Genomic DNA, 27,581 nt, shown 5'->3' on the forward strand with positions numbered 1-27,581 from the left:
CTGAAGGCCTTAATATGCACACTAGTTAATAGATTTTTTTGGGGGTGGAAATTTGTATCCTAATGAACTTTAATAGATGGGAAGGAAGCTCCGTTCCCGAAAATACAAGTGTCATCAGAGTGAAAAAAGAAAGCAATCCCTGATCCACACTGAGCCTTCTAGAAGGTCATTTAGTTTCTGACTGTGCTAACAGTGTGTATTAGTTGGCGCTTATTGCCCCATCAGCTGGAAATCAGCCTGTTCCATTAGCTCTCTGTGAGCTGTGCCCTGTGAGGCACTCCAGCTCCTCTGAGCTATACAACAGCAGCAGAAGTTTGGGTCGCTTCATCTGGTCCATCTGCCAAACAATTATTTCAGCATCCCTGTCTGAACACCCCTTTCAGATGAGTACGGTAACACTTTCCCGTATGGAGAGCCAACTTCGTTACCACTAGTGTGGCACCAGTTGGGCTGAGACATAACAAATGCTCCAGAGGCTGTGGGAGGGCTTCAATTAATTGAACGTGTGGTTTCCTTTACTATATTCCAGATTGCCCCCTCACTGTAACTACTACTCAGCCTAGCTATGGACTAAACACATGAAGTAGCCATGTGCCCCCGCACAGGTGAAGCAGCGTCATATCAAATAACAGCGAGGCAAGAAGGTTGTTATTCTTAAGCGTAGCATAGACTTTCCCAACGTGCGCTCGGACAGATGCTCGTGGAAATTCGTGACGGGTGCCCATCTCCCCCGCTCCTGCGGCCCCTCAGGCCCTGCGCCCCTGCCAGCTGCTGCTCCAGCCGTGCCGGCTGTCCCTGCAGCGCGGCTGTGGGAGCCCTCCCTGCCCTGCCCTCCCTGCCCTGCCCTGCCCTGCCCTCCCTGCCCTGCCCTGCCCTGCCCTGCCCTGCCCTGCCCTGCCCTGCCCTCCCTGCCCTGCCCTGCCGGGGGGCTGCCGGGGGGCTGCCGGGGGGCTGCCGGGGGGCTGCCGGGGCCGGCGCCGGGCACGGGCTCGCACACGCGGGCGCGAGCAGGGCACGGGCAGCTCCCCGCAGGCCTGCTGCCCAGCTTGTGCAGGCAGCACCGGCAACGTGCTAGGCCAGAGTGCCGCTGGCGATATTTGGAAGTAGCACTTGTTGCTACTGCTGCCTCGTTGTCCTCTTCATTTTGACTGCTCCTACAAAGCCCTTTTTGCTTGTATTTCCTACTCTATACCTAGTAAACTGCTTTCCATAGCAGTTACACCTCAACAGCCACCTTGTCATCTCTAAGGATGCTAGTTTCCCGATACCTTTGTTTCATTTATACGCACGGGTATGCATTTCTTGTCTTCTTATTGTGCTTTAAGACAGGCCTCAGTGTGCCATTAAAACATTCTCCCAAATTGTTTTCCCTAGCAAGGTTACGTCTAGCTACCTTAACATCTGCAATAAGATAACGATGATATTTAAGCATAAACAATTTTTTAAACCTAGATACTGAGGAGGGATGGTCAGTAGTTAGGTCACAGGGCTCAGAGGAGGGGGGTTTGTTCTTAGCTCCGTCAAGGTCCCTCAATGAAGCCTGATTTTGGACCTGTGCCTTGTCTATGAAATGGAAATACTACCTTGCAAACACTCATTTTGAGAAGCCAGCTGCTGATACTCAGCCCTCTGATAAAAGAGGGAGAATGTCTTGGGGGAAATCTGAGCTCTGGAGTAGTGTGTACAAACACATCTAGGACAAGGAATAATTAATATTCAAAAATCCCTTAAGGGATAGATTAGGAGAAATAATTCTACTGTATTTTCCACGGATGTTAAGGAGGCTGTGATATTAGAGCCATTTTTACAAGCAACGAACCCAAGAAACATTTTTAAAATGGGAAGAAAACAGTAACAGAACAGCAGAATGAAGTGCTGAACTGTGCTGTGTAATTTATCTTTTAAATCATTTCACCCTCAAAGGGCTGGAGGGTAGCAAATGGAGCACCAGTTTTTACGAGAGGCTGCAGAGATGATCTAAGGAACAGCAAATTGCCTCAAGAGTCTCGGTAATTCTGTCAGGCAAATTGATAGGAACTGTAATGGAGCAGGAACTTGGTGAATGCATAGATGGACACAGTGAAGAATCTATTAGATTTCTTTGAAAGGGTCTATGAATATATATGAATAATGTTAATTCAGTTGATAGAGTGTATTTCGAATCTGCAAAAAGCTTTTGATAAGATTCATCACCAAAGATTCAAAAGAAAAAAAGAAAAAGTAACTGCTACAGGACAGCAGCACAGATCCTGCCATGGACTTACAGCTGGTTAAAAGATGGGGGTAGAGCACAGTGACAGACCAGAATTGAAGGTTTCACAGTGGAGGGGGATAATTCCTAGGGTCTCACAAGGAGCTGGGTTCAGATTGAGCTGTTCAGCATGTTCGTAAATGATTTTTTTAAAATGGTGAATGTCAAAGTGTTTAGGTTTGCTCTCAATACAATTTTTGGGGGGTGATCAAAACTAAATCTGCCCGTGAAGAATTACAGCAGGAGTTTGTGATATTAAATAGCCACGGGCAATAAAAGATTAGATGCAATTCAGTGTCAATAATGCAAAGTAAAGCATGTTGGAAAGGTACACAATGTCATATGTATGCAGTGATGATGACTGCCACTCAAGGAGATCTGGAAGAGCTGTGGTCTCCTGGACATAGCTCAGCAGTCAGCAGAGAGCAAAAGGATACCTGCCAGGAGCTATTAGGAAAGGAACTAGGGACAAAACAGAAATTATGAACATGCCATGAATGACTTGCATTTGACTGCTAAGTACATTTTCAGTTTTTCTCATTCAAAAAGGGTAATATAGCTTGAAAAACACATGGAAGAATAAAAGAGAGTAACAGAAGTAATGGTTTCTATAGCAAGAGAGCTGAGGCAGACTAGGAATGACGGTAACTAAGGCAGTATTTCTGGTAGTAAAAGTCTGTAAAATTATGAGGGAAGGATCTTTTGTTGATTCCCAAGCACAAAAACTAGGTGACACTGGATGATCAGGCAGCAGATGTAAAGTTTACAAAAACAAATCATCAAACCCCCTTCCTTTCTAACTAGTCTGTGGGAGCCCTTGCCCTGAGATACTAACAGCATTGCTAGCTTTAAAGGAAGGAAAGGTAAATTCATGGTAAATAGCTCCAATACTGGCTATTAAATACGATAATCCATGCAACATCCAGTTCAAGATGTGTCTATCCCTGTGTATTGGGAACCAGGTAAGTAATGCCAAGAGGAAAACCTTCTGTACTGTTTCTTATTGCTTTTCTCTAAGCAACTGCTGCTTGCCATCAGGTGTGTGATATTAGGATGAACTTGTCATTTCACCCTGTACGGCAGGTCATAAACTAATTGTCTTTTTAATTAAGCTGGCAGTTTGTATGCAAGCTTTTATAGAAAATAGTTGGCATTTCTTTTCAACACTACACTTGGCAGCATATCACTTTATTTTTAGAATTCACTCATGTTTTCTCCATTATCCTCAGGTCATGACACCTTCATCACACTGTCTTCAGTAGAAACTATTCTTAAATGTTCGGTAGCATTTTCTAGACACGACAAGTTTCAGAACTCTCTTATCCCCTGGTTTTACAAGTCTTAGGCTGAAGCAATTATTAATTGGGATTTGAGAGTGTTGCCCTTCACTTGCCTGTTGAGTTTGTTACTTGTTAGCTGTGTTGTTATTTGTCTAATTTTCAGCACTGAGCAGGTCTAAACAGGAGCATATAGCGCAATGTATAAGGTAGTTTTAACAGGGCAGCAGAGAAAGTGTTCTTGGTTTATTTATTAAGCCAATATATTTATTTGCAAGTCAGATGAGGGAGAGCATTTCTCAGTCTTCTAATTTGCTTTAAGTTGATTACAAGAACAGTCACCTTTTTGAAATGAATTACTTATTACTCATCTGTTTTGTAGCTTCAAAAAACCCAGACCTATAACTGCACACAAGATATAAATGCTGGCTAAATAAAAGTAAGAGGGTTTAAGAATAAATTTCTAACATGCTCAAAATGATTCATCCTACTGATTTTAAATTCATGTCTCAGTGAGTTGGCATTATGACTTATTTACCTCGCTGCTTGTCTTTAAATCAAGTGGAACAAATTCCATTTTTGTCCTGGAATTTTGTATTAATCTATCAATAATGGTACTTTTCTGAACAAGTTGCACAGAACTAGTGTCTGTCAGCAGAGATTAAAAAGGAGGCAATATAGTACTGCAGAAGAAGATGAGTACCTCTGAATGATAAAATATAGGAGAAGAAATCTGGCACTACCTACAGGAAAGTAGTTTTTTGCTACAGGTGAAAGAATAAATGCAGTTTTTTACGTGGGCTGATGTTAAGCAGTATAGACGGAAGCTTTGTGTTGCTTTAAGGGATATTACAGGAATAGTCATTGAATACTGTAAATTGTGCAAGACACAAGTATGATTTTGTTCTCTTTCTAAATTTATTTCCTCACAAGTAAACACTTGCATTTAATTTAGTCAAGGGGGGGAAATGATATGAAATACTGATATAAATCAAAGGATGGCAACATGTAAAAAGTTGAGTATTTCCCTCTATTTTAAATAGGTTACTAATTAATATAATCCTTCCAGAACTACTGGAATCTTTACACTCATTTTAAAGAAGGGATATAAAATACTGAACAAGCACTACCTGAGTCTTAAGACAAAGCAGACCAAAGCAATGTGTATGATGCACTGTTTTTGTTTCACAGAATGATTACTAGCATTTAAATCTATGCCTATCGATGGCTGAAGTTTGCAGTGTTTAAATGGTAAGATCACATGGGATTACTAGGATATTGCACTGAGACTTTTGAATACTGTGGTTATAATCTCTGCTGAAGGAAAGTTGAACATGCTGCTAAGCTTGAGAACTATTTTTTTTATCAGTCTAACCCTGAGTGTAAACTGGCTGATTTCCTCTGACAGATTCCAAAAAAGCGAGCCCCTGCATCTCAGTCAGCTGGAGGGATTTCTTGAAATGTTCTTGTGCTCCCAGAGGAGCTGGATGTCTTAGGGCAGGAGGAGCCTTTTGTCCACAGCCAGGGAACTACTGCCAGCTGCCTTTAGTAACCCTATGGTTAACGTGCGGCTCTTTGGTCTGCAGTGGTCCCAAACATAGCACCAGTGAAAATCCAAACTCATTGAAATAAAGGATAGTGTTTGAAGAGCTGGTGTCTGACTGTGCCTGGTGTACATCTCATCCTCCAAACAAATGGAGTTTCAGGTAGGAACAGGACTAGAAATGTGGGTGTTGCAGGGAAGCATGAGCTGTTTTTGCTGACAAACTGAGAGCACAGCAAGAAACATCAGCATCGGAGGGCGGAATGGCCAGAATAAAATATAAATGCATACGTATATAGAAGCAGCTACTTAAAGATATATAAATAACTCTTTCACACTCTGCTTGGCACCTGTTACCTCTTCCATATTTGTTTCCAGTTTTTTCACTTCATGGCCTTTAAGCTCAAGCTGTTCAGTTAGCTGTGTGATTCTCTCCGCCAGCTCCACAGGGGCTGTTTCGTAGCCATCAGTATTGGTGGTCTCCAAGTAAGACATCAGCTTTTTCCACAATTTTTCATCACATCTATACATATACATTTTTAAAAAAAAAAAAAAAAAAGTTAGTGAAACCTCACGATGAAGGTCTGTGTCTGTAAAAGCCGGTTTTCCTGAAAAACTCCTGGCAGCACAGGTCACAAATCAGTGTTCTAGCGGACACTGACTGGAGTTAGGTGGGAATATCCAGCATGTTGTTTCCCATGGGCTGAAAAGGATGGGCAAAGGGGCCTGCTGATTTTGCTGTACGCTATCACTGCTTCTTACTGAAGCCACAGTGCTTTCCGGTCATGAAATAATTGTTGCAAAGGGCCCAGGTATCATCAACCTCAGGAACCTACCCGCTGCCACAGCAAGGGAGCTTGGCCAGTATTTTCTTCATTTGGTCGGCCTGGGGTGGCTGGTCTCCTGCCCACTTCTCCTCCTCTTCGTCGGAGGCAGCCTGGCCCTCCACAGCGCGGAACAGCTGATCCTCTGCGCGAGAAGCCAACAACCGCTCAGCAGCAACCCGCAGCCCACCCCCCGAGGTGCTGCAGCTCCAGGCTCCAACCTGCGGGGCTGAGGCGGGGGGAAGCGGGGGTTTGGGAACCCCAGGCAGCGCGGGGTCCTTCAGCAGCCACGGAAGGGGCTCGAGGGCTTGGGCAAGGGAGCCTCGGCAGAGATCGTTACTTAAGGGTACCTCAGCACTCTCTTGCGGGTAACTTGTAGCTGCTTCACTTCTCCCCTTTCCTTTAAGTAACTATAATGTCAGGGTAAGTGCGAGGGATGCGTATGCTGTTGCGGGGGGCAATCGCTGGTCACATATACAGCTGAGTACATGCTTTTCAAGAGGGATGAGAAACCACTGTACTGTGTAAGACATTTTTGCATAGTCATTGTACCAGCTGAACACGTATTCAGAGTGCAGGAATTTGATATAAAAGTTCTCTAATTCATTCCCTGTTTTTTAATTAATTCCCCATGTTTTGTAGGGACAGTGATTTTAATATGTAAATGTAATATTAGATCCATAGCTATCTGATGTTTAGTTATATCCTTTTTTATCTAAGCCTAATGTCTCCTCACATGCCAAATAAATGACAAATGAACTCTTTACAATACATGTAAATATACAAGTACTATTGCAGTAATATTTCAGTACCCTTTTAGCTGTATCTTATAAAAGGTACTGCATTTAATTTTTTTTTTAATCGTAAGAAAATATTTAACAGGGCTCAGAGGATGGTTACGATGCTTGTAACTTACTGTGAGTCTTTTGGAACATCGAGTACATGAAAAGCACTGGTCACATCTTTATTCTGAACATGCATTTTGAGTTGACATCACGTTAAGCCAATGTCAACATGATTTTAAGTTTTATAATTATCTACCTTAATCACTGTCAGTTAATTAAACAGGTTTAATGAATTCTAACAGAGTGATCAAGTCAAATGCTGTTATTTCTTCAAATACTAAACCACATTTGACCTTAGGTAGCACTACAAGTGTTGTGCATTTTGGCTCATTCAGCGCAGGAAAGGGGGGCTCAAGGGGGTGGATGGCCCAGCAGAGACTCTCAGGTAAATGATTTTCTGTCTCCTTTCAAGGACACAAGCAGCTGCAGTTCAAGCTAAGATACCATTTTCGGTTACCGCTCCTAGAAGGGCTTCCTCGTGGCGCCCGGCCCCCTGCCCGCAGGCAGCGAGCGGCCGCGCGCGCTCCCGTGCTCTGGCACCAGCCCTTGGGCGGGCAGTCCTGTCACACCTCCGCCGGGGCCCCCCGCTGCCCCACGGCCAGCCGACAGCGTGCTTCATCCCCTCTCACGGCTATTTTCAGCAACAAAGGACAAATGGCTTCCTTTTTTTTTTTTTCTTTTCTTTTGGTTAACACCCAGCATATGTATGTTATTGTAATTTTCATTCCAGGAGCATTCAGTGTGCCTAATCTATAGCTGATCACGTTCAATAATTTATTGCCTAAGCAGGAACAAAGCTTAGTTACATTTAGGATTGGGCGGGGGAAGATGTTTGACTTCCAAGGCGGCTATCATAAATGTGTCTCCCCACTACAGCAGCCAAATGACCCCTTGCTCAAAACTGCCATCTCTTTGAGAGCCCTTGTAACCCCGCTGCAAAAGCCGAGTCGAGGTCACCGGTAGTGACGGCCAGCCTTGGCAAACGCAGTGGCTTTAGAAGACTTTCAAAGAACGCTCCAGGCAGTCCCATGGGAAGCCGCAAGCACGCAGTGTTATGGCAGGAGTTAGGGCTACACGTGCTAAACAGGCTGGACCTTTTCAGTTGCTGAAGCGGCCAGGATGTTTCCAAAGAGAAATTAACTGCATATTAATATTTTTAATTAATAAATATTAACTGCAAATGGTCTCCTTGGAAATTGCTTTAGCTGAAGTTCTGAGTTTTTATTTACAAAGAAACAAAAACTTCATACTTTTAAGCGAGGAAAAAGGTTTTGGTGAGGTGAATCATATGGAAAAAAGCAGTTTTAAATCACAGCTCTAAGTGACATGTCCAGACTTTTATTAAACATAAATGTATATGGGGAGTGAGAAGTAGCAAGCTGGGATATTACCTTTCATTTAGGTCAAGGATTTCAAGATTCATTAGGATTGGCCTGTGGCTTTTGTGGTTTAACATCTGTACTGCTATTTTGCTGAAGGATCTTACAAATCAGTGAGGAAATAAAGCAGTTGGGTACGGGGCTTGTTACCGTTCTCAGAAATCCCAGCTCCACCAGTGGGAGACCGTCGATCCTGTTGCTCAGCAGACGGGCAGTATCTCCTGTCTGCCGGGGCTGCTCCCTCCTGCTCCGGGCTGCTTCCCGGGGGAAGCTGAAATCCCCCTGTTTCCAACCTGGAAAAGAAGGGCGAAGTCAAGTGGCCTTGTAGGAAATTTGACAACCCAAGATCAATGCGCACTGCGTAGCACGTGAATGACTTTGAGTGCAATTGTTCAGACTTGCTATAGAAGAGCTGGGGTATCTACCTTCAGTGCCTGTGAAACGGAACTGCCGAGGGCTGCATTCCGCTGTTTCGCCAAGAATCAAAGGAAGGTGGATTTCAGCTGTTCCTTAGGTAATAAGAACTAAACATTACTTATGGCTTTGAGTTCAGGTCAAAGACAGCTAGGAACTGTATATGGGATCAGTCTCCTCTGGCCATAAACTCTCCCTCCTCCAGTGACAGTGAAATGGCAGTGCATGCTTCCCTTTCACCCCGACACCATAGCTGGGGTGTCAAGTCTTGCCTCTGGTCACTTGGAAATGTCAGGCAGTTTCGAGCTAAGTCTGGATACCGGAGATGAAGCAGTGTCAGAGAATGAAAAATCAAAAAGAATGATACATAAACAGAGTGACACATCTGAAACCCAGTGAGTTATAGGTAAGAAGCATCTCAGCAATGAGCTTCTGAATTGCTGACAATCTCCTTTGAAATTGTGCATTTTTTCTGAGTGGAATGCTGAGGATATTACATCTACATGTTTTAAAGGAAACAGCTTTCAAGGGGTGGTACACAGATCAAATAATGTAACTGATGAAGATGAGTCCTTAAACTTGCCAACAAAATGTATTTTGAGAAAAGTAATTTAATTCAATGAAGGACAATGGTTGTTCAGGCTGAAGAATCTACAGTTACATAAATGGACAGCACTGGGGGAGTACCTTCAAGGAAATTCAGGGTGGAACATGTTAGAGGAAAAGTCCAGAATATATTTACATGTAGCTGAGTTGAAAATGTTCTAACCCAATCAAGAAAAGACCCAAGCATGTAAAACACTACACGTCATTGGGTGTAGTAAACCGGAAACTTTTACTGTTCATGAAACAAAATCCAATGACATGGATTTATTTTCTCACAATCTAATAAAATATTACATTTTGGAAAGAATGGGAATGAAATGTGAAATGAGAGTCATGATGAGTCCATTGAAGTTACTGCTCCCTTTTTTTTGGAATACATTTGGTTTGGTTCAGTTTGGCTCTCCTACCTGGGATGTACTGAAAGACAGTATCACTATTTTAGAGAAAATACAGTGGAAGTATGCAATATAGTTGACAAAGTAACTTGATTCCGACACTCCTATTTACTTGCAAAATAGTAAATAGGGTCTATGAAATTGGAAATCTACACATAATACTGAATTTATTTTAGGAGTCTTGCTTTTTCACGCAATATACATAATATGCAACTTAATTCCAAAAAATGTTACTGAAATCAGAGCTACGAAGAATTTAAGAAATTAAACTCTTATAATGTAGTAAGAAACTCATAGTTACATTGGATAAATGGAAATTTGGCATATCAGTGCACACATGTAAGGTTTATATCAAACATCCTCCGAGGTAGGAATAAGCTACATCTTAGGTATGAAGCTAACTGAACACCATGTCCAGTCCATTACAAGCTTGTGTACATTACATGTGTATGTTGTGTATTGTAATACACATTTCCCATAGAGTACATTTCCATTGCTTCCTTTTTTACTGTTTAGAAAACAGTTTACTTTAAATAGTTACATACAGGATATTTTCCTTTTTAGACCGTATAATAACATGGTTATACTCTTCCCAGTAGAAGCTGTCATGTAGTTCACAACAAATCTATATCCAGAAGAAAGCAAACCAAATTCAGGGGATTTATAATAAACTAAGTTCTGTACAAATTCTTCCTAAGATCAGTTTTGATCTGCTGAATATTGAATATACCTTGTACTTAACACATTAATTAGTCATCAACAAAAACGAGAGTTAAAATGCTTAGCAAATTGGTCCCACTGAAACAAGTTGCATAACATGTTCTTTTTGGACAAATCTTCTAAATACTTCCTGTCTGTAAATTCAACTACTGCTAGAAACAGGACTTTAGATGTAGCAATAGAAAAGCTGGTGCCAAGTTAGAGATAAGTATTGCAGAGAGCTTTTGTTTAATCTAACACAGCTGCTGTCAGTTCCTGAAGAACCACACCAATATTCATTCCCTTGTTGTTTGTGAAAGTATACTAAGTAAATAAGATCATGAATTTAACAACAACAAAAGTCAGTATTTCAAAATATCTGTAGAGGCAGAAGCTGAGGTAAAGCATGCTTAGGAACCAGCATTTATTTTACCCCCTTGAGTAGAGCTGAGTGCATAAAAACTAATGACATATTTCATTTACAATTTATGGTATTATTTAGCTTAGCAACAATTGGATTTCCCGTAAAGCCAAAGGAAACAGTGGTCTCCAGAATGGAGCCTAGCTAGTCATTTAGCTTCATTAGTTCTGGAAATCATGAAGTAGTGCACAAATAAGAAGAACTGTTAAGCTTGGGCAGTCAAAGTGGGGGCTCCTGGAAGCATCACGGGGGCTCAGTGTTCTGGACAGTTATTGTGGAATACAGTAGTATTTCCTTTCACAGGATTGTTATATTTTATTTTTCTGAAAAGTGCTAATTGTCTTCATTTTAAGACAAATATTTTTGGGTCTGATACTCAATAAGAATCCTTTACAATTTCTTGAGGACTATAGCTAGTATTGTGCAGATTGTTCTCTTAGCTTTGAGCTGCATTATAATTTAGATCTGTTTGGATTTCAGAGACTTTTAGACTTAACTGACATAATACAGAGATGCTGACATTTCAGTTTTGTAGTCTCAAAGTTGGTTAAGATTTTAACCCATAAGTCATTAGGAATATTCAAGCGTCATGAAAATCTTTTCTGGCAAAAGTGGGTAAATGTTGTGATGTTAAATGGGAGCTCTGCTGGTGGTATTAACTTCTTACATCTGGCAGCCTGGTTTCAATTCAGCTTGCAGTCCAAGGAACATTAAGAAGTTTGGTGGAAAAAAACCAGTCCTTCCCATATAATTCAGGACTTAGAATAGCAGACTCCATCTACTTAGATGAGATTCAAGACAGACCTAAATAATAGCTTTCACTTCTCTGTGGTTCTTGTAAGAGAACTTATAATTAGTTGATGAAATACAAAGTACAAACTCTGATTGTTCTATAGTAATTTTCTTGAGAGGACTTCATCAGCTCTCTTAATGTGCAGAAATTAAGGGAGTCATACAGACGGCATATTTTGTTAGGTCTTCCTGCCCAGTGTTGGGCAGTGATGTCTGTCTTTTCCAGAGATGTTCATCTGGGAAACTAGAAAGAAGTGGAAGTTTTCAGCAAGAGTTTTCAGACCCAGGTGCTCCAGAATTTAAATCTTGGTCCTGGCACAGGTTCTATTATTGCATCAAATTGTGTTGGGCCTTAGGTTCCCCAGCAGAAGATATATAGCAAAGTTAGTGTACCTTAAACCCTAAATAAAAAGGCAGGACAGATTAAGATACAGTCTTGTTTTCTAGAACCACGTTTGGAAATGATTTCAAGGTGTTTAGGAATGGGGCAGATTTTAAATGTGCATGAAGGAACATGTGGCCAGACAAGCTGGAATTTCAAAGCTCAACCGTGCCAGATAAAAATAAAGGAAAAAAGCAAGTAGCAGCATAAGTAGATAAGGAAATTAAAACAAAACGAAAAACAAAACAAAAACAAACAAACAAACAAAAACCACTAAAAAACCCCCAAACAACTAGAGATTTTTAAACTTGATCAGCTAATATATAATGTCTAGGATCTGTTGGAAATAGCAAAGCTGGAAATTTCTTGGTTTGGTACATCCTGCCAGGAGTCAGTATAATGTGGTGCTGGGCACTGGTTTATCCATAGGAGCGACCAGGGAAGGCGACGGGAAAGGCCAGGACCAGTGGTGTACTGACAGAGGCAAAAGGAGGGGCCGTGTCCTGTGCAATAGGCTTCCAAAGGAGGGATGAATAAACACAGTTGGTTTTCATTCATGCAATAAGTCACTAATCTGCCAAGTTTGGTGCCAAAGATCAGGAGGCAGAGCTCGAGATCTTTTTCACTATAAAGAAATTGTGAGGGGGGAAAAGGGGGCTGCTAATGCTTCTCATGTAGCTGCAAGGGCAAACTTACCATTCCTTTAAGCTGTAACTAGAAACTAAACATGAGATGGATTGAAGAAGGTTCTAATCAGAAATATTGCACAGATCTAAAAGAATAGCATTAAGGATACTATCTTTGTTGTCTGTTGGAAGAAAGGAGCTGTTTTCTTTTAATTTTGCCATCGGTATAGCAGCCTACATTCACTTTGGAGTATATTTCAAATTTCTGTCTGGATTTTCTTTGGGTTTTGGTCTTTAAAGCAGATGCAACCAAACAGTACAGAAGGTTTAATTTCTCAGGGTTGCTTCATGCTCCTTAGTTCACATTGTTGAAGTACACAGCATTTCATCCTTGTTCTCAAGTGAGGTGGTGGAGGCATGAATGGAGTCATGGTGGTACTCTCTGGTAGCAGAACAATGGAACACCATGATCTCCTGATTTCTTACCATGCAATTTAACCACTAGGTCATTTTTTTCCTATCTGGGAGCTTTTTATTTTCCTGAATGCCAAATCTGCACTCTTAATTCTCAAGCGGCAGAGGTTTCAGGGTTTAAAGAGGAGCATAACAAAAGAAGCCAACCGGTATGCTTTTGCTGTCATAGTAAATTTTAAAAGGAGGAATCTTCACTCATTTTTAAACATAGGTTTAATTCTTTTCTCATTAGTATTCATACAGCATCAAATGGGTCTTCATAAATGAGAAGAGTGAAAAAACAGCACAGTTATTTAGGGCAAAGATCAGAGGGGAAAGTAGTGCTGAAGATGCCTGGGAAGCATTTGTGTACGGTGCGGTGTGGCAAGGCTTCCATGGAGACAGGCAAAGAGTCCACATTCATTTTCAAGTCTTTGTACTGAGGATAATGGGCAGCTCGAGAGAAGGAAAATTGAAGAGGGGAGAGTTTGCAAAGTACCGGACCCTAAAGGAACGTCCATGACTAATTGGCTTTTAATTGGCTCTCCTGTTATTGTTATGGAAACTTCTAACTGCAGCAAAAACCACCTGCTTCTGGGGCTGAACAAATCTTTAACTTAAATAATTCCCGACTAATCATATAATAGAGCTGAGGAATTATTTAGCTTCACATTCATAGGTGTTTAACTAGTCTCTTTTAGAGACTTATTTGGAGCAGATCAAACAGCTGTGTCAATATCTACATTGCCCTAAGTATAGTAATACAAACTAAGCTATGCTTTATTTTAAAAATCTATGACTTATGTTTTTTAACCAAAATGACGTGTGTTTTTTATTTCTGTACTATTTTACCAAACTGTCAGAACTCAGGGAACTCAGAATGGTTTTAATTTTGGCTTATCCTCTACAGTCAATTACAGAGTTTAGAAAGTGTGCATATTTTTTATTTATGACTTTTCATTTAATGTTCAGATCAAATATGTTTTCACACTTGAGCTAGGTGTCTGTGTAGGTTTTCTGAATACATCTGTCTTAGGGTGGTGATGTAATCTGTGAACCCTTCTCCAACAGAAATCATCTGAACGAAATTTCTATGCTCAATTCAGATTTTAAATTACTTAATCTCAGGTTTTAAATAGTTTGAGCTGTAAAGCATTAAGTATAAAATTTTAAAAGTATGAATTTTTGGAAACTATAATAAAGATGACAAAATATCCTGGTTTTACACTGAAATAAGGAGAAGTTTGTAGTTAAAGAGCCTCTATAATACTGGTTATAGGTCTTGGAGGTTTTGATGATTTTCATTTGCTTGTCAAAATCACCACCCCCTTAGGAAAAAAAATAATTTTGCTGATGACAATGTGTTTTCTTGCAGAACCTTTCCATCTTTCTGCACATTGTATATAAACTGGCAAATCTTGCAATGGTACTGTCACACATAGTAGAGAGTAGCAGACTTATACCTTGCTGTCACACAGTGTTCTTTCTCTGATGATTTCAAGCATTTTTGTGACAGCACAAACCTTTATGCAGACATAGTAAAATTACAGAATAGAAATGTGCCTTTCATTGTTCAAACTGTCCCACCCCAAAGAGCAACTTCTGCAAGCTCAGACTGTTTGGGGGAAATTGTTTTTCAGAAATTAGCTACTCTTAGTACAAGTTGTTATTGTTCATTTGTCAACTGCTTCCTTGTTACTCTTCTTCTTAAAATCTGAGATCAGATTGGAAAAATGTATTTCCTGGGTGGTACATTGGTGTTCCTGATATTTTTGATTCTCAAAGATCTAGATGCAAAGATCTTCCATTGCATATTGCCCTCCCATGCCATTTGGGATGAATTTCTCACAATCCAAATGTTTCTTAGGCTGATCTTTTAGGTTTCAGGTAAGCAAGAATAACAGAAGCAAATGCATTTCTGAAAGGTCTCATTATCTCCTTTGTCTGGAGCACTGACTGTTTTTAAGAGCTTTGAAGTACCGAACATGCTCCAGTCCATGGCCATGAAGAAGTACATAAAAGTTTACCAGGAGTTTAGGCAAGCTGGCACTAACAAGCAGGAGTGGTGTCAGGAAGATTTTCCCTTTTGCACACTCAGTGCTCTCCCTGACAAGTGCACTGGCGCAGGAAATGGTGGCTTTGACGTCTAGGAAAGACCAGAGGAGTTTTTTAGGCCTGAAGGAGTAGTTCTAAATGAAATTGGAACAAAACTCCCTCATCTTACCATCTCTCTCCTTTAAACCTTGCTCCCCTTTTGCATCTTCACATATCTGATCCGATATGCTTTGAGTTGTGCAAGTGCTTGTGTTGCTATGAACTGGATTTATGAAATGAGGTGTGTATAAAATATCACATCCCTCTCTTGTTTTCAGAGATAAATTTAAAATTTGGAATAGTGCATAGCCCTAAGAATTGCATCTTTCAGGGGATGGCAAAATGCAGGGCTGCGACAGGAACAAGCAAGCGGAGAGACCTTTGATTGGGTCTTACTGCTGGTGGAAACGTGATTGAATTACACCCTGAATGGGTACAGTGGTTAAAGTGAGAATGAGAATTACAGCAACAGCAGGCTTGCACATGGAGAAAGGAGACAAGATTGGAGTAGAGATAAAGGGACAGAAGATGAAATATGCAGAAAGAAGTGCTTAAGGGCCAAATGCATTCCCTGATAAAGTTTGGGATGCTATCCAAGTTCTTGAAGTCTTGCCATTTACTCTCCTATCAGTAAATGTTTGGGAAAACCATCCACAAATTAGTTTTTTCTCCCTTCCCCACTGCAGATCCACATGGAGGATGGTAATTTACTGTGCTGTCAGTTGCTCAGTTAACTCAGAGCAGAAATCTATGCAGAGAATGTAGAGAATCTGACCCCGCTGGTGGAAAACACAGATGTCATGATGATGCTACCTGATACAAATTCTTGTGTTTTAAGTGTATTTGGTTTTTGTAAGGTTCTCAACTTACAAGATGTCAGGAGGTTGCCTTAACCCCTGGAGCACATGCATTACAATATAGTTATTATTTGTAAAATAGCAGTCTGTTTTTCCTATGTGACCTTTGCCTCATTCAAGGCAGGGGATGAATGATTTCAGTGGACGGACAACAGTCTTAGAGAGAAGGAAACTTCTGCCAGGAGGTTCCTTTCTCATCTACTGCAGAAGCTACCAGTAGCAAGTCAGGTGAGACACACAGGAACAGAATGGATGGTGTCCTTGTTAAAGCAATTAAATGCTTCTTTGAGGAAGTAAATTCTACTCCTGTCTCTGCCAGAGACCCTGCATAGTGCTAGGTAAATAGCTTTACTTAGGCTTTCTAAAAATAATTACTATGTTACATGTGTACAGATAATAAATGGGTCCTGATTTTTTTTTTTTTTTGGCATGGAATTTGAGACTAAGGGGCACGAGCATGGCAGCTGAAGCATGGGGTCATGGAGGTTATGATTTGTGTGGTTTGCTCTGAAATACTAGATATTGTGAACACTTAGATAAGTCAGAGTGGGCACTTAAAATTAGCAGAAAATTTTGAATGTAATCTTTATAGTCTGGTATATTATATTGTGATGAAGAATATACTAAAAACCTAATCATTCATTTTCAACGTAACAGTTAAGGCCACATTCACAGTTATGATAAATATCAGCTCATTAAGCAAGACCCGCCTAAATACAAAATAGGCTCTCTTATACATGGATACACAACTACATACATAAATTTCTTACAAATAAATGGCTAAGGAAGATGAATTAATACTGCATGATCAGGTTTCATTCTGTGACTTACAGAATATATTCCTTTCAGGTCTGAAACTCAGCTCAAGATCTCTGAGTCTCACTGGTGTTTTCCTTAAGCTTTTCTGGCCTCGCAACTTTAGTTTACCATTATTAATAAACTATTAGTCATTTGAGCCGTTCCATGGAAGACAACATTTCATAATTAGGCTAAACAAATGAGGTAATTATAATGCTTTTATAAATCTTGTACCTAGCAAGGGATTATATTGCATGGCGTAGTTCTTGAGTATATCCTTGATGAACTAGACTGCTTTTAGCTCTGTGTGGGGTATTTTATGGTTAATAGTCACTGCACTATCCAGGAGAAGCATGCATCACTTTGGAATTATGTCATTCAGATATTCCTGCCCCTTAATGAATTCTTTTGTAACAAAATAAAGGAAATGATTTCCAGATGTTGTTCCACTGGAATAAAGAACTCTATTGCCACACCCTATGAGCTAGAAATTCAGATATTTGCACTGAAAGTCTAGAGTTTGAATGCACACAATGCAGACCTAAATAAAGCTAGAAAAAATTAAGTATCACTTGTTCTTGATTGGGCTATTACCACCAAAAGCTATTTGCTAAAGCTTGCACAAGATTTCTTGGAAGCCTGAATTAAAAACCTGGATTCAACTTTCCTCCCAGTCATGAAAATGGAAGTCATAGATTTACTGCTCCCTCTTCTTATCTGTTACACAGCTCTGCTCTTGAGTTTCCCTCCCTTCCATATTGGAACAATTGTTTTCATTTAGTATAACTGAAATTTCTATTAAGCTGGCAACCTCACATTTCTTCCAGAAGCCCACAAAACTCAACAGAGTGTATGCGGACTTGGGACTGGTGCTAGACACCACAATAATGCTAAGCAGCACAGCAGCCTGTGTCTTAAGAGATGATGCTGAGGAATGTTTGAAGGACCAGAAGGGCTTTATTCAATATTGTACTGACCCTCTGACTAACTGTTGGTTAAATAACAACATTTCCCTGGTTAAACCTTTCATCCAGAGCACCAAATACCCTTTGGTGGACCTTTCTAATAGGCCATGGGGGTGCAGCAGTAATTCGGAGTACCTGGCTATATGCAGGTAGAAGAAGACTTCTGCTGTTGGTCTTCACACAGTGCCATAACAGCCGTTTTTGCTGTTTGCTGTAACAGCTCTTCCCCAGCTACTCCAGAAGCAAGGGCCAATGGTGTTGCCCGTGGCCTGGATCCAGCCTGCTGGCTGCCGCTTCAGCACTTGGGTCTGCACCAGGCTGCTTCCCATAGGATACTTTACATCTTCCTCAGGTCACCATCCTCCAACCCCACTCTAGGACAGGACACGGATCCTTCTGTTTGGAGTCTGCTGAAGACTTGCCTCTGTATTTGCAATATATTACAAGACCACAAGCAGTGCAAACACTTGACTTCTCCAACTTATCAGGAAGTATGGGTCTGAAGTGAGGCTGAAGCTCATGTGAGAACAAGTGCTTACTCAAGACCGTGCTTTTGCTAAGAGAAGCTGGACCAAATGGTCCTTGAGGTCCCGTCCAACCTGCCGTTCTCTGATTTCCAGCCTTCCTTGCTTCGAGTCAGGTAGACAGTCTCACTGGCAAAACCTGCCTCTGGACATTTTTTGGAGACCTCAGATGTTCCTGCCCATAAGGAATAGCAACAGAGGCATGTGTAAACAAACACATGCACACCTGCCCCCCTATAACTATGTATGCATGAGTTGTGGGTATGTATTCTCCTAAGTCTATTTGTCCTTCCTGATCTCCAAACTTTTATTTTTAGAATTCTCTCTCTATTGGTATCCTGACCTGTATTTTACAGAAAGATGCTTGAAAGTCTACAACCAAAAAGCTAGTAACAAAAATACTATGAAATCCTAATACACTGATAGCTATAACCAAGATATTTGATATAAGGCATATAAGCCAGATAAAGTAGAGCAGCAGAGCGGTGGTCCTGTAGATAATTTCCTTCTGCCACTGCTTATATAACAAACCAACCCCCTCATGTATTCCTTCACGTAGACATGTGCTGTTTAATCCCAAGGAATCCTTCCATTATCTCCTGCATGCTAGAGGGTATGTCAGTGAAGATCGAATGTCCAGTGATCCTTTCAACATCTCCTAGATAAAGAAAAGTGCTCTTCCTAAACAGAGTCAGGGATTATTTATCAGCAGGGTGAAGATCCTACTGAGTTCAACTCTTAAAGCTTAAAAGGTCTGACAAAACAGTTTTTTAGTTCTATAATATAAGCAAAACTGCAGATATCACCGAATATGGTATAAATTATGGAAGTACCTATTGACTAGCTTGTAAATTCCTTCAGGACTCATTTCAGAACTTCATACTTCTAGTGCCTCGTGGATTTGGAGGGACAGAAAAGGAAGATGGCTCACTTAACAGCTACATCGTGCCTTAGACTGGCTGCAAGTTATTTCTCACTGGCTCTTGCTAAGCATTTGGGAAAAATATGACATTAAGGTTTGTTAACAGGCGGGGCTGCAACCCTCGGTTTTGCACCTGAGTTGGATATTTCTTAAGCTTTCGCAGGACGGCTGCGTGAAGGCCCGCCCAGCCGTGGGGGCCCTGTGGGCTCCCCAGCGCTCGGTGCAGGAGAGCTGCCCGCGGGGGCTCAGCGCGCGAAGGGGACGCGGCGTTACGGTGAGACCCGCGCCGGGGGTGTCCGTGCCAGCAACTGTCTGCTGTGAACGTGGGGAAGTCACAGCTTCCATGGTCCCCAGATCCTGTGTCAGGAAACAGGAATAACAATTACCTCATACTGTTGTGTTTTCTGTTTCACTGATGTTTGTAAAAACATCCTTAGATCTTCACAGAGTGCTATTTCTCTATTAAACACTGTAGAATTCTGCGTGCTCCTTCATATTTAAGCTCTGATATTCTGACACTTTTTTGAAATAGTTTTAATTTTCCTGAGAGCAGCCTGTTCTTTGCTTTCTTGAAGCCTTTATTGTTCTGGTAGGTGACTTGTGAAAAATAATACTGTCTTTATAATAATCCCCAATAAATTACTTTCCTTCCCAAATGCTTATAAGTTATTTGCCATAAGTTATAAGTTCATAGAGATCAGAAAAGATTGCTTATAAGTTCAGAAAAGATTGCCCACTATTCCTGCATTTAGTAGGGTCCTAATATTCCGGTATATTCTGACAGCAAATATAGCAGCTTCTATTTCATCTTTTATTGGTTATATGGTTGAATAAGAAATATTATTTAAAGCTTGAAAAGACAATGACAGAAATGTAACACCACCATACATAGCTGCTCCCTGCATGTAAGAACTGGTTTCCAACACTGTGTGTTTAGCACTCTGGATCATCTGCCTTCTCCATGGGTAGACCTCTGCTTGTCTTAGCAGTATCTCCAATTTCTTGAGCTGATGAACCTCAGTGCAAGCAGGTTTGCATTGTATTTATCACCAAATTTACCTAAACTTCAGCTAAGTTTAAACTTTACATGGTATCTTTCTTACTACAGCAGAATACCTAAGCAGGTGCATCATTTTAACCAAATATGTAGTCTCATTGAGATAAAACCAGTGTAACTACATTTTAGTTTCATTGTATCAGTTGCAATCCTTACATAAATAAAGTTACACACCTCCTTAAACATTTTACTGAGTAAAGATTTTGGTATTAACAATTGGTTTTCAAATAATTGACCCGATCCAAGTTCAGGCTATGGTTTATACAAGTTCATTTAACAGCTTTTCTCAAGCTTTTAAGACATTTTTCAGTTTCTGTAATGTGATTATACTGTATTCGTTTCCATGATGTTCACTAGCATAAAATCCTGATTCATATGGGGCTTAGGCAATCTTTGTACTCCCCTGAGAAGTACTCTCCCTCTCTTCTATCAGTTAGAATCACCTGAAATTTGCAGGGTGGCCATATGCAGCATCATTTGTAGAAAGTCAAGATAAATTAATACAAATATTTAGTGGAGAAAAAAGTTATGACTAACTTATTTCTGATTCCTTCTGAAACACTCGATGCCATAGAAGTAGGTTAATGTATGAATGTATATAAAAACTCCAGGTTTTACAGATGACTGGCAGTAGACCAAATATGGTATTTCAAGGTACCATAAGCTAAAATGGTTAAGAAACTGGTCTATGGGAATAAGCATACATTTAAAGATTCAAGAAGTGTGACTTGGGCACACAGCAGGCCAGCAAAGACAGAGACTGAAAATGTAATCACGGTCATATTAGCGTTAGATGGGCAATGTTGCTCAGTACTAATGGATTATTGGCCAGATCTCGATGGTTTCTCATTTCTTTAAAAGTCATTGCACTATTAAGGCTGGTTTTCTGATACCCTCTTCACATACATGTGTTTTTGTAAGATGTGGCTGTGTTTTTAGACCACAGGACTGTTGGTGTAGGATGTAAATGATGTAACTTACCCTAAATGTACATAGTGTCAGTGTAAGGGAATTGTGATCTAACCTGCTTGAAATTAGTAGATATTAGTGGGATAAAACCAAGATCAATAATGGTCTCTATTAGGAAGAGCAAAACCTAGTGGTGTTGTAATTTAACCAGCACTGATATTGTACAGCTGGGATAACGTTCTAAAATAGCATACACGTGGACCCTTTGGAGCTGACCAGGGTGAGGTGTGTTCCCTATTAATTAGAACAATGGTACAATGAAATCCTGACAGGAGCCCTTAAAAGGAATTAGAACATAAATGATAATAGGACTTCTTTTTGCAGGACAAAGGAGCAGGTAGATTTTATTAGTAACTTAAAATAACTCCCACTCCTCCGCCTGCCTGACCCCCACCCCTATTTTTTTCAGACACATTTTAACTGAACAAGCAGAAAACGCGGTTGAGCAAGTAGTTACTGCACTGGAAATTTCATATAGGTCATTTAAGAAAGGTATGAAAAATTGAAACAAAGCCACCTTCCATCCTTTAACAATGCCTGCAGCTCAGTTTCTTCTTTGAAACGCTCAGCCATGCAGCAGAACTGCAGTACTTAGGCAGTAAATTTTATCCAGAATCTGTGGAGCCTAGTAGGCTGTCAGAAACCAGAAACAGACACTGAATTATGTTGAAATATATTACATACATTTGCTACTTTTGTTTTGGATTTTCTAGCTCCATAGTCTAGACACCTAGATGTCTAAAGCAAATCAGACCTATGTTAAAGGTAATTGAAGAGATGCAAAAACTACTTCTGGGAGTGATTCTGTTTCAGCTGCTGTGCATTTAAGGCATTAGAGAACTTACTAACATTAGGTTGTTAAAAAAGGTACATTATGTCGGTAAGATCTTTAATCATACATGGGTCGGTGCTACTGTGTCTTACTCCCTGAATAACACAGCTGGTCGTATGTGGACATTGCAGCCTGTAGTGCAGCCCTACGCTGCCTCTCAAGTAGGAGAGCTAATGAAGGAGGGGCAGATGGAAGTTGTTGCTAGAAAAATTCCTCATAGGAAGGTTGGGTAACAATGGTTCATGTTTTCCCAACCAACATTACTCTAAATTAATTCTAACAAAAGGCCTTGGCTCATTGCTTCTCTGGGTTTTTTTTATTTGGTTGGTTTGTTTTTTGTTTTTTTTTTTTTTTTTTTTTTTTTAAGACAAGGCTTAATTGCAGGTTTTCCCCTCTTTACTAAGACTCCCCTCCATGCAGCAGCCCTGCTGTGTCTGAGCTGGATGCAGCTTGGTGGGCTCACAGTTACCTCGGTGGGACACAGGGCTGCTCACATCATATGCAGCCCCTACCCTCAACAGGAGCCCCACAGTGGGTAAAGATGATTCTTTTGGACAGTCTTACAGGTATTTAGAAACAGATACTTCCTTTTGTTTTCATAGAGTTTCCTCAATAGATTTCCACAGGAAAAGAGGGAAATCTGTATGAAAAACAGGAAGCAGTTCTCAGAAGTTCTCTGTAACATAGCACTAGGAGGAAGACTTAAAATAAATGGAGTTGTTTGAAACGGTAGGTGATACCAGTTGTATTATCTTACTGTAAAAACAATGATTAAATTTAACATCATAGGGCTATAGTAGAGTTAAAAACCTCAGGTATTTATAAAATATAATTAGCCTTTCATTTTAGTTGTCAGCAGGTGACTAACATTTAAACTTCTGCAACCAGTTTTTTACACCATATTTTCTATTTCCACTTTATTGCCCTGGGCAACTCTTTTGGAAAACTTCTCATCTGCCTCAGCCTTGGATGAGATCCCAAACTTTCTAATGCTGATACATTCCTCTTGTATCCAATAGAAGACTTAATCTTTTCCCTCAGCTTTTTGACATTATACAATACAGTTTCAAATCCTAAGATTTATGTATTAGAAGGAAGACATTTAGAATAAAATTTGACAGAAATACTTGTTAATGCACACCTTCTAGAAATTTCATATTGAAGTTCATTTCTGATCCACCTTCAAACTCTCATGAAGTTTCAAACATCATGGAGAAGTTGTTCTAACTTTTATTGTGAGCACTGGAAAGGGAGGGGGAAGTTTGTAACTCTCCACCTTAAAGGCAAGTATAGTCACACTAGAAAAATGCTCCTTTTTGGTTGCTGGCTGCATTAGGAAGCTTACTAGCTTATGTAGTCTTAGGTAGGTGGAAGTGGCCCATTAGAAAATGGGGATATAGCACGTGGGATGACAATTTTTGAGGAAGAAACCTTTAAATTTGTAAATCCTGAAGGGGAAATTTAAGCTTAATTTTTTTGTTACTTTCTACATTTAATAAAGCTAAACATCAGGAAGATTGATTTGGCCTTCACACCGTGTTGTTTGTATCTGAGAACATTAGGGATAATATAGTATGTGCTCATTTACAATACAGAAATTGATAAAAAATGAAAGCAGAATATGTTCCTGAGTTTTACTGCTAGGTTTTTAGTAGTTAGCAACATTACATTTAAAGAGATCTATGAATAAGAATTCAAAATCCTCACAGTCCCAAAGCATCTAGAACAAAACCCCTTTAATCCAAACTACTTAGCTGGCAATGCTGCTGTTTTAATTTTTAAAGCCCTGCTAGCTACATACCTGAATTTCACAGAAACATTTCAGGCATGGTATATTCTACTTTTTAATATTTCCATTAGAGCAAGTGTAAAAGGCTTTGTAGATCTGAAACAGTCCCATTGAAATCAGAGCAGAAACAGGACTGATACGCTGCAGTGCTTCTGGGCTTCTTTCAACTTAGTCCCACAATAAAGTCTGATCTTTTTGTTTGTTCCTTGAGTAAAAACTATTGAACAGACTGGTGTCTGTCTATATGTCTCAGAATCTAAAGATACTGTTTTATCTGAGATGATAGACTTAAAAAAAACCAAAACAAAACAGTAGTAGGTCTTTGTAGTGAATGTAGGTTTTTCTTGGTTTTATTTTCTGTAGATACTTTAAACTAAATGGGGGTGGGGGAAAATCAATATACTCTGCAAAATGCAACACTGCTGTATCATTAAGCCTGAAATTTATCAGTAGAGACCCTTTCTCCCACCAAACCATCAGTTATGGTTCTTAATATTATCTTGATTGTACTTATTACTTGAAGGGAGTCACAACAATTTTTCATTACATGATGCTCTGCCGCTTTGTAGTGTGCCATGTTGTTCAGTAACTGAGAGAGACTCCAATAATCCTCTGTGAGTGACTTTTTAGACACTATAGTGATTAGGCTGGCAATAACAGCTAAAAGTAGGATTTAACATGCTCTGCTTGCATTTTTGATAGTAAATTCCTTGAAAAGGGGCATGAGTATGTTAAACATCATATATCTGGAGGGTAATTTAAAAAAGAAAAAGATGCTGGCAGCAAACTAAGCCAGCTGTACATTTATGTCCTTGAAGGATTAATGACAGCATCCCATGAGCATGCAGAAGTCTGGTTTGCATTAGCAAAGGCTCATTGAATTGCATTCATCCTGGCCAGAACTGGGATATTTAGGATAAATACTGCTTTTTTTCAGGTCCTCATTCTACTGGGAATAGACAAGACCTTAGTTTCAGATGTAAAGGCCACTATTAATGCTTGTTTGAGAACTGACAGGCTCCAGATTTGATGAAAGGTCTAATCTGATAAAAAAAAAAAAAAAAAAAAAAACAAAACACACACAAAAAAAAAAAACCAACAAAAAAAAAACCCCAAACCAAACCAAAACGAAAACAACTGGTGCATAAATTTAGTTTTCTAGCAGAAGCATTTGTTTAAAATGCCAGATCATTCTCAGATCTCTAGTTAAAATCCAAACACATCATTAGTAGCAGAAAGAAAGGGTATATCACATGCAGATCTATTTCAGATGACTTTAAAACCACATCATGCACAACTGCCTCAAGCAACCTTCAGGTGTCCATACCAGTGATGACAGAGTACCTTGTGGTGAGATTTCTGGCAGCTGCTTTAAAATTTATTTAAATACACATATCAGAATAATGGAAATTTAGTCTCCTGGGTCCACAGCAGTGTAGGAGAGACTTGATGGCATGCATACAAGTTCCCAACATCCCTTAAGACCACTGTTTACTTCAGTTCTTAGAAAGGCCATGCAGGATCAAAGGTTACTTCAGAGTGTATCATTACTGTTTAGTAAAGGGCTTAGCAAAATCTTGACCTACGGCAGAACTTCAATGCCTGCCTTTATTTCAAAATAGTTTCTTGTATGCAGCCTTTTAATCAGGTCCAGGCAATTTGATTCTGTGGAAACATTTAAGTTGCTGTATTTTCCTACCTAGACTGTGTAAGATCCTAGGAAATAGTTATTTTTTAATATCCATGTGCAATTTGACACTGAGTTTTTATTCAGCTTTCTTTTTTATTTTATTCATTGATATACTTTTATTCAGCTGAATGTATATTATAACTTTCCTGTTGCAAATGATACCTAGATGTAGCACTTATAGCTGGGCTGTTAAATCAAGAGCTGCTTGTTTAATGTGTCTCCTTTGTGCTTGTTGCACTGTTGATTGTGACTAACCCATGTTAGACAATTAGAATATTGTTCACTGTGTCTTATCTCCCTAGTAAGCATCTGGTAACTGAGCGGAGTCATAGCCATCACATTTGAAATCTCAGGGTCTATTACTTTTGCGACTAACTGTATTTGTTTTCAAAACCAGGGAAGAGAGTCCACAGTGATACTGTTGCTCATGAAACGAGGTTGTGCCAGCACATCCCAGTCTGAGGGATGTATGCTACTGGTGTGGACAGGATCTATGTGACTTACTCATGGTAACATCAGTGCGACTTTCTTGGTAACTAAAAGGGGGAACTGGTACCTCTGTGCTTAGGAAATTGTAACTGAATACTTCTGCTGTCATATTCTTTTGGCTCAAAACCTGGGACATCAAACAGGGGTTTGTTTCCATTCTGCTAGTGCTACTAATTCAGAGAAATGCATTGTTTTCCTGTATTTCCCACTGCCTACGGTAAAAAAAAAAAAAAAAAATTAGAAATGTTAGCCTGAGTTGCAGGACTGGGGATTTCCCTGTACAATTCTAAACTCAGAGATACAACTGTCAGGTGACGTAACCACTCCCTAAACTTGTACATTTAAACTATTTGTGAACACATTCACTGTGAACTTGTTTGTCCGCTGCCCTGTCCATTAAGCAAATACAACCTTGTGTAAAAGTGAAATTGAGTGATCAAATGTTTACAGAGAACCCCAGAATGATGTGAGATTCACTTCAGTCCAGTTTTAATTGCCTTCTAAAATAGCAAGTACAGTCTTCTGAAGGACTGATTTGAATTTTAGAAGTGATTTGAAGCAGAGGTTGTTTATAAAGTTGAATGAGGACCCAATTATTATTGGGATTTTCGGTTGCTCCTGTAATAAAAATGGTAATCAAATTTCCATACAAATTGTATCAGTGGCTTGATTTAAGCCATTGATTTAAGCCCGATTTGAGTACCATTCATGATGTTACATACCCATTCCATATAATAACAAGTTACAAAAAACCAAACAAAATGTAAGGCTTACAAGAACGTATTGATCTTTAAATGGATCTAAGAGGATAAGAACTTAGGAACGTTTCTTCTGGTCCACTATCCTGTCTGACAGGGAGCTATAGGGGATGCTTCAAAAAAAAGAAATGCAGGCACAGAGCAAGTCTAGAGCAATCTTTTCCCAGGTTCCAATATTCAGCATTTTGAAATTTACACACACAGATTGTGTGTATGGACTTCTGTGGTGTTTTAATGGACATATAAAAGCTTATCCTTTTAGACATGTAAAAGCTTATCTGAGTATTTAAACAGTTTCACAATTTCACAGAACCGTATCATTAATTTTGACAGTGTTATTTCTCCCCATTGAGAATTATATTGTTGTGGTTAAATTGTGCGGAGTGCCCATTTTCCCTCAATGTTGACTCTCTGCACACTGAAAACCGAGCCTGTAATGGATTAGAGCCTATTACTTTATGGGAATCCACAGCAGTAGACAAACAGCTGAGTAGACAAACCACCTCCACTTCTTGCAGTATAATAAAACCAGACTGTGCTCATATACAGTGCATCAAAAGACCCCTAAGGTCTCATAGAGGATTGAAGAATGAAATCATATTTACTATTTCCAAGCTCTGTGCAACTGAATTGGAAAGACTGCATCTGAGCAGACAAAGTTTTGCTTGCAGAATAGCCTTTTTTGCAAGGGTGGGATTAGTTGACAGGTTTTGTCGGTTTCTATGAGGAAAAGTGGATTTTGGATTATAGTTATGGTGCTGTCCTGCTCAGTGCTGCTCTTGTTATTGACTTCTCATGTCACTACATTATTACAGAAGAAAATGTAAGCTGAAAAATCTTAGCACATTCATGAGATGACGGCTTGAAAGGTATTCACTTTCTACTTCTTAAAAACCTTCCAAAGATTCAGTGTCTGTAACTCTCTACAGT

General features: G+C 39.8%; 1 protein-coding gene across 1 annotated transcript in view; it reads right to left on the reverse strand.

The window, feature by feature from the left end:
* EFCC1 (EF-hand and coiled-coil domain containing 1) overlaps positions 1-27,581 on the reverse strand; it is a 58,149-nt gene that overhangs the window by 9,358 nt on the left and 21,210 nt on the right. The window contains exons 3-5 of the mRNA XM_032995839.2: positions 8,270-8,412; positions 5,908-6,040; positions 5,429-5,594 (exon numbers count right to left, since the gene is read on the reverse strand). Coding sequence (XP_032851730.2) covers positions 5,429-5,594; positions 5,908-6,040; positions 8,270-8,412 — 442 coding nt within the window. The remainder of the gene's footprint in view (positions 1-5,428; positions 5,595-5,907; positions 6,041-8,269; positions 8,413-27,581) is intronic.

The sequence above is a fragment of the Tyto alba genome, unplaced genomic scaffold, assembly GCF_018691265.1.
Source record: "Tyto alba isolate M040663 unplaced genomic scaffold, T.alba_DEE_v4.0 Super-Scaffold_49, whole genome shotgun sequence".
Lineage (NCBI taxonomy): Eukaryota > Metazoa > Chordata > Aves > Strigiformes > Tytonidae > Tyto > Tyto alba.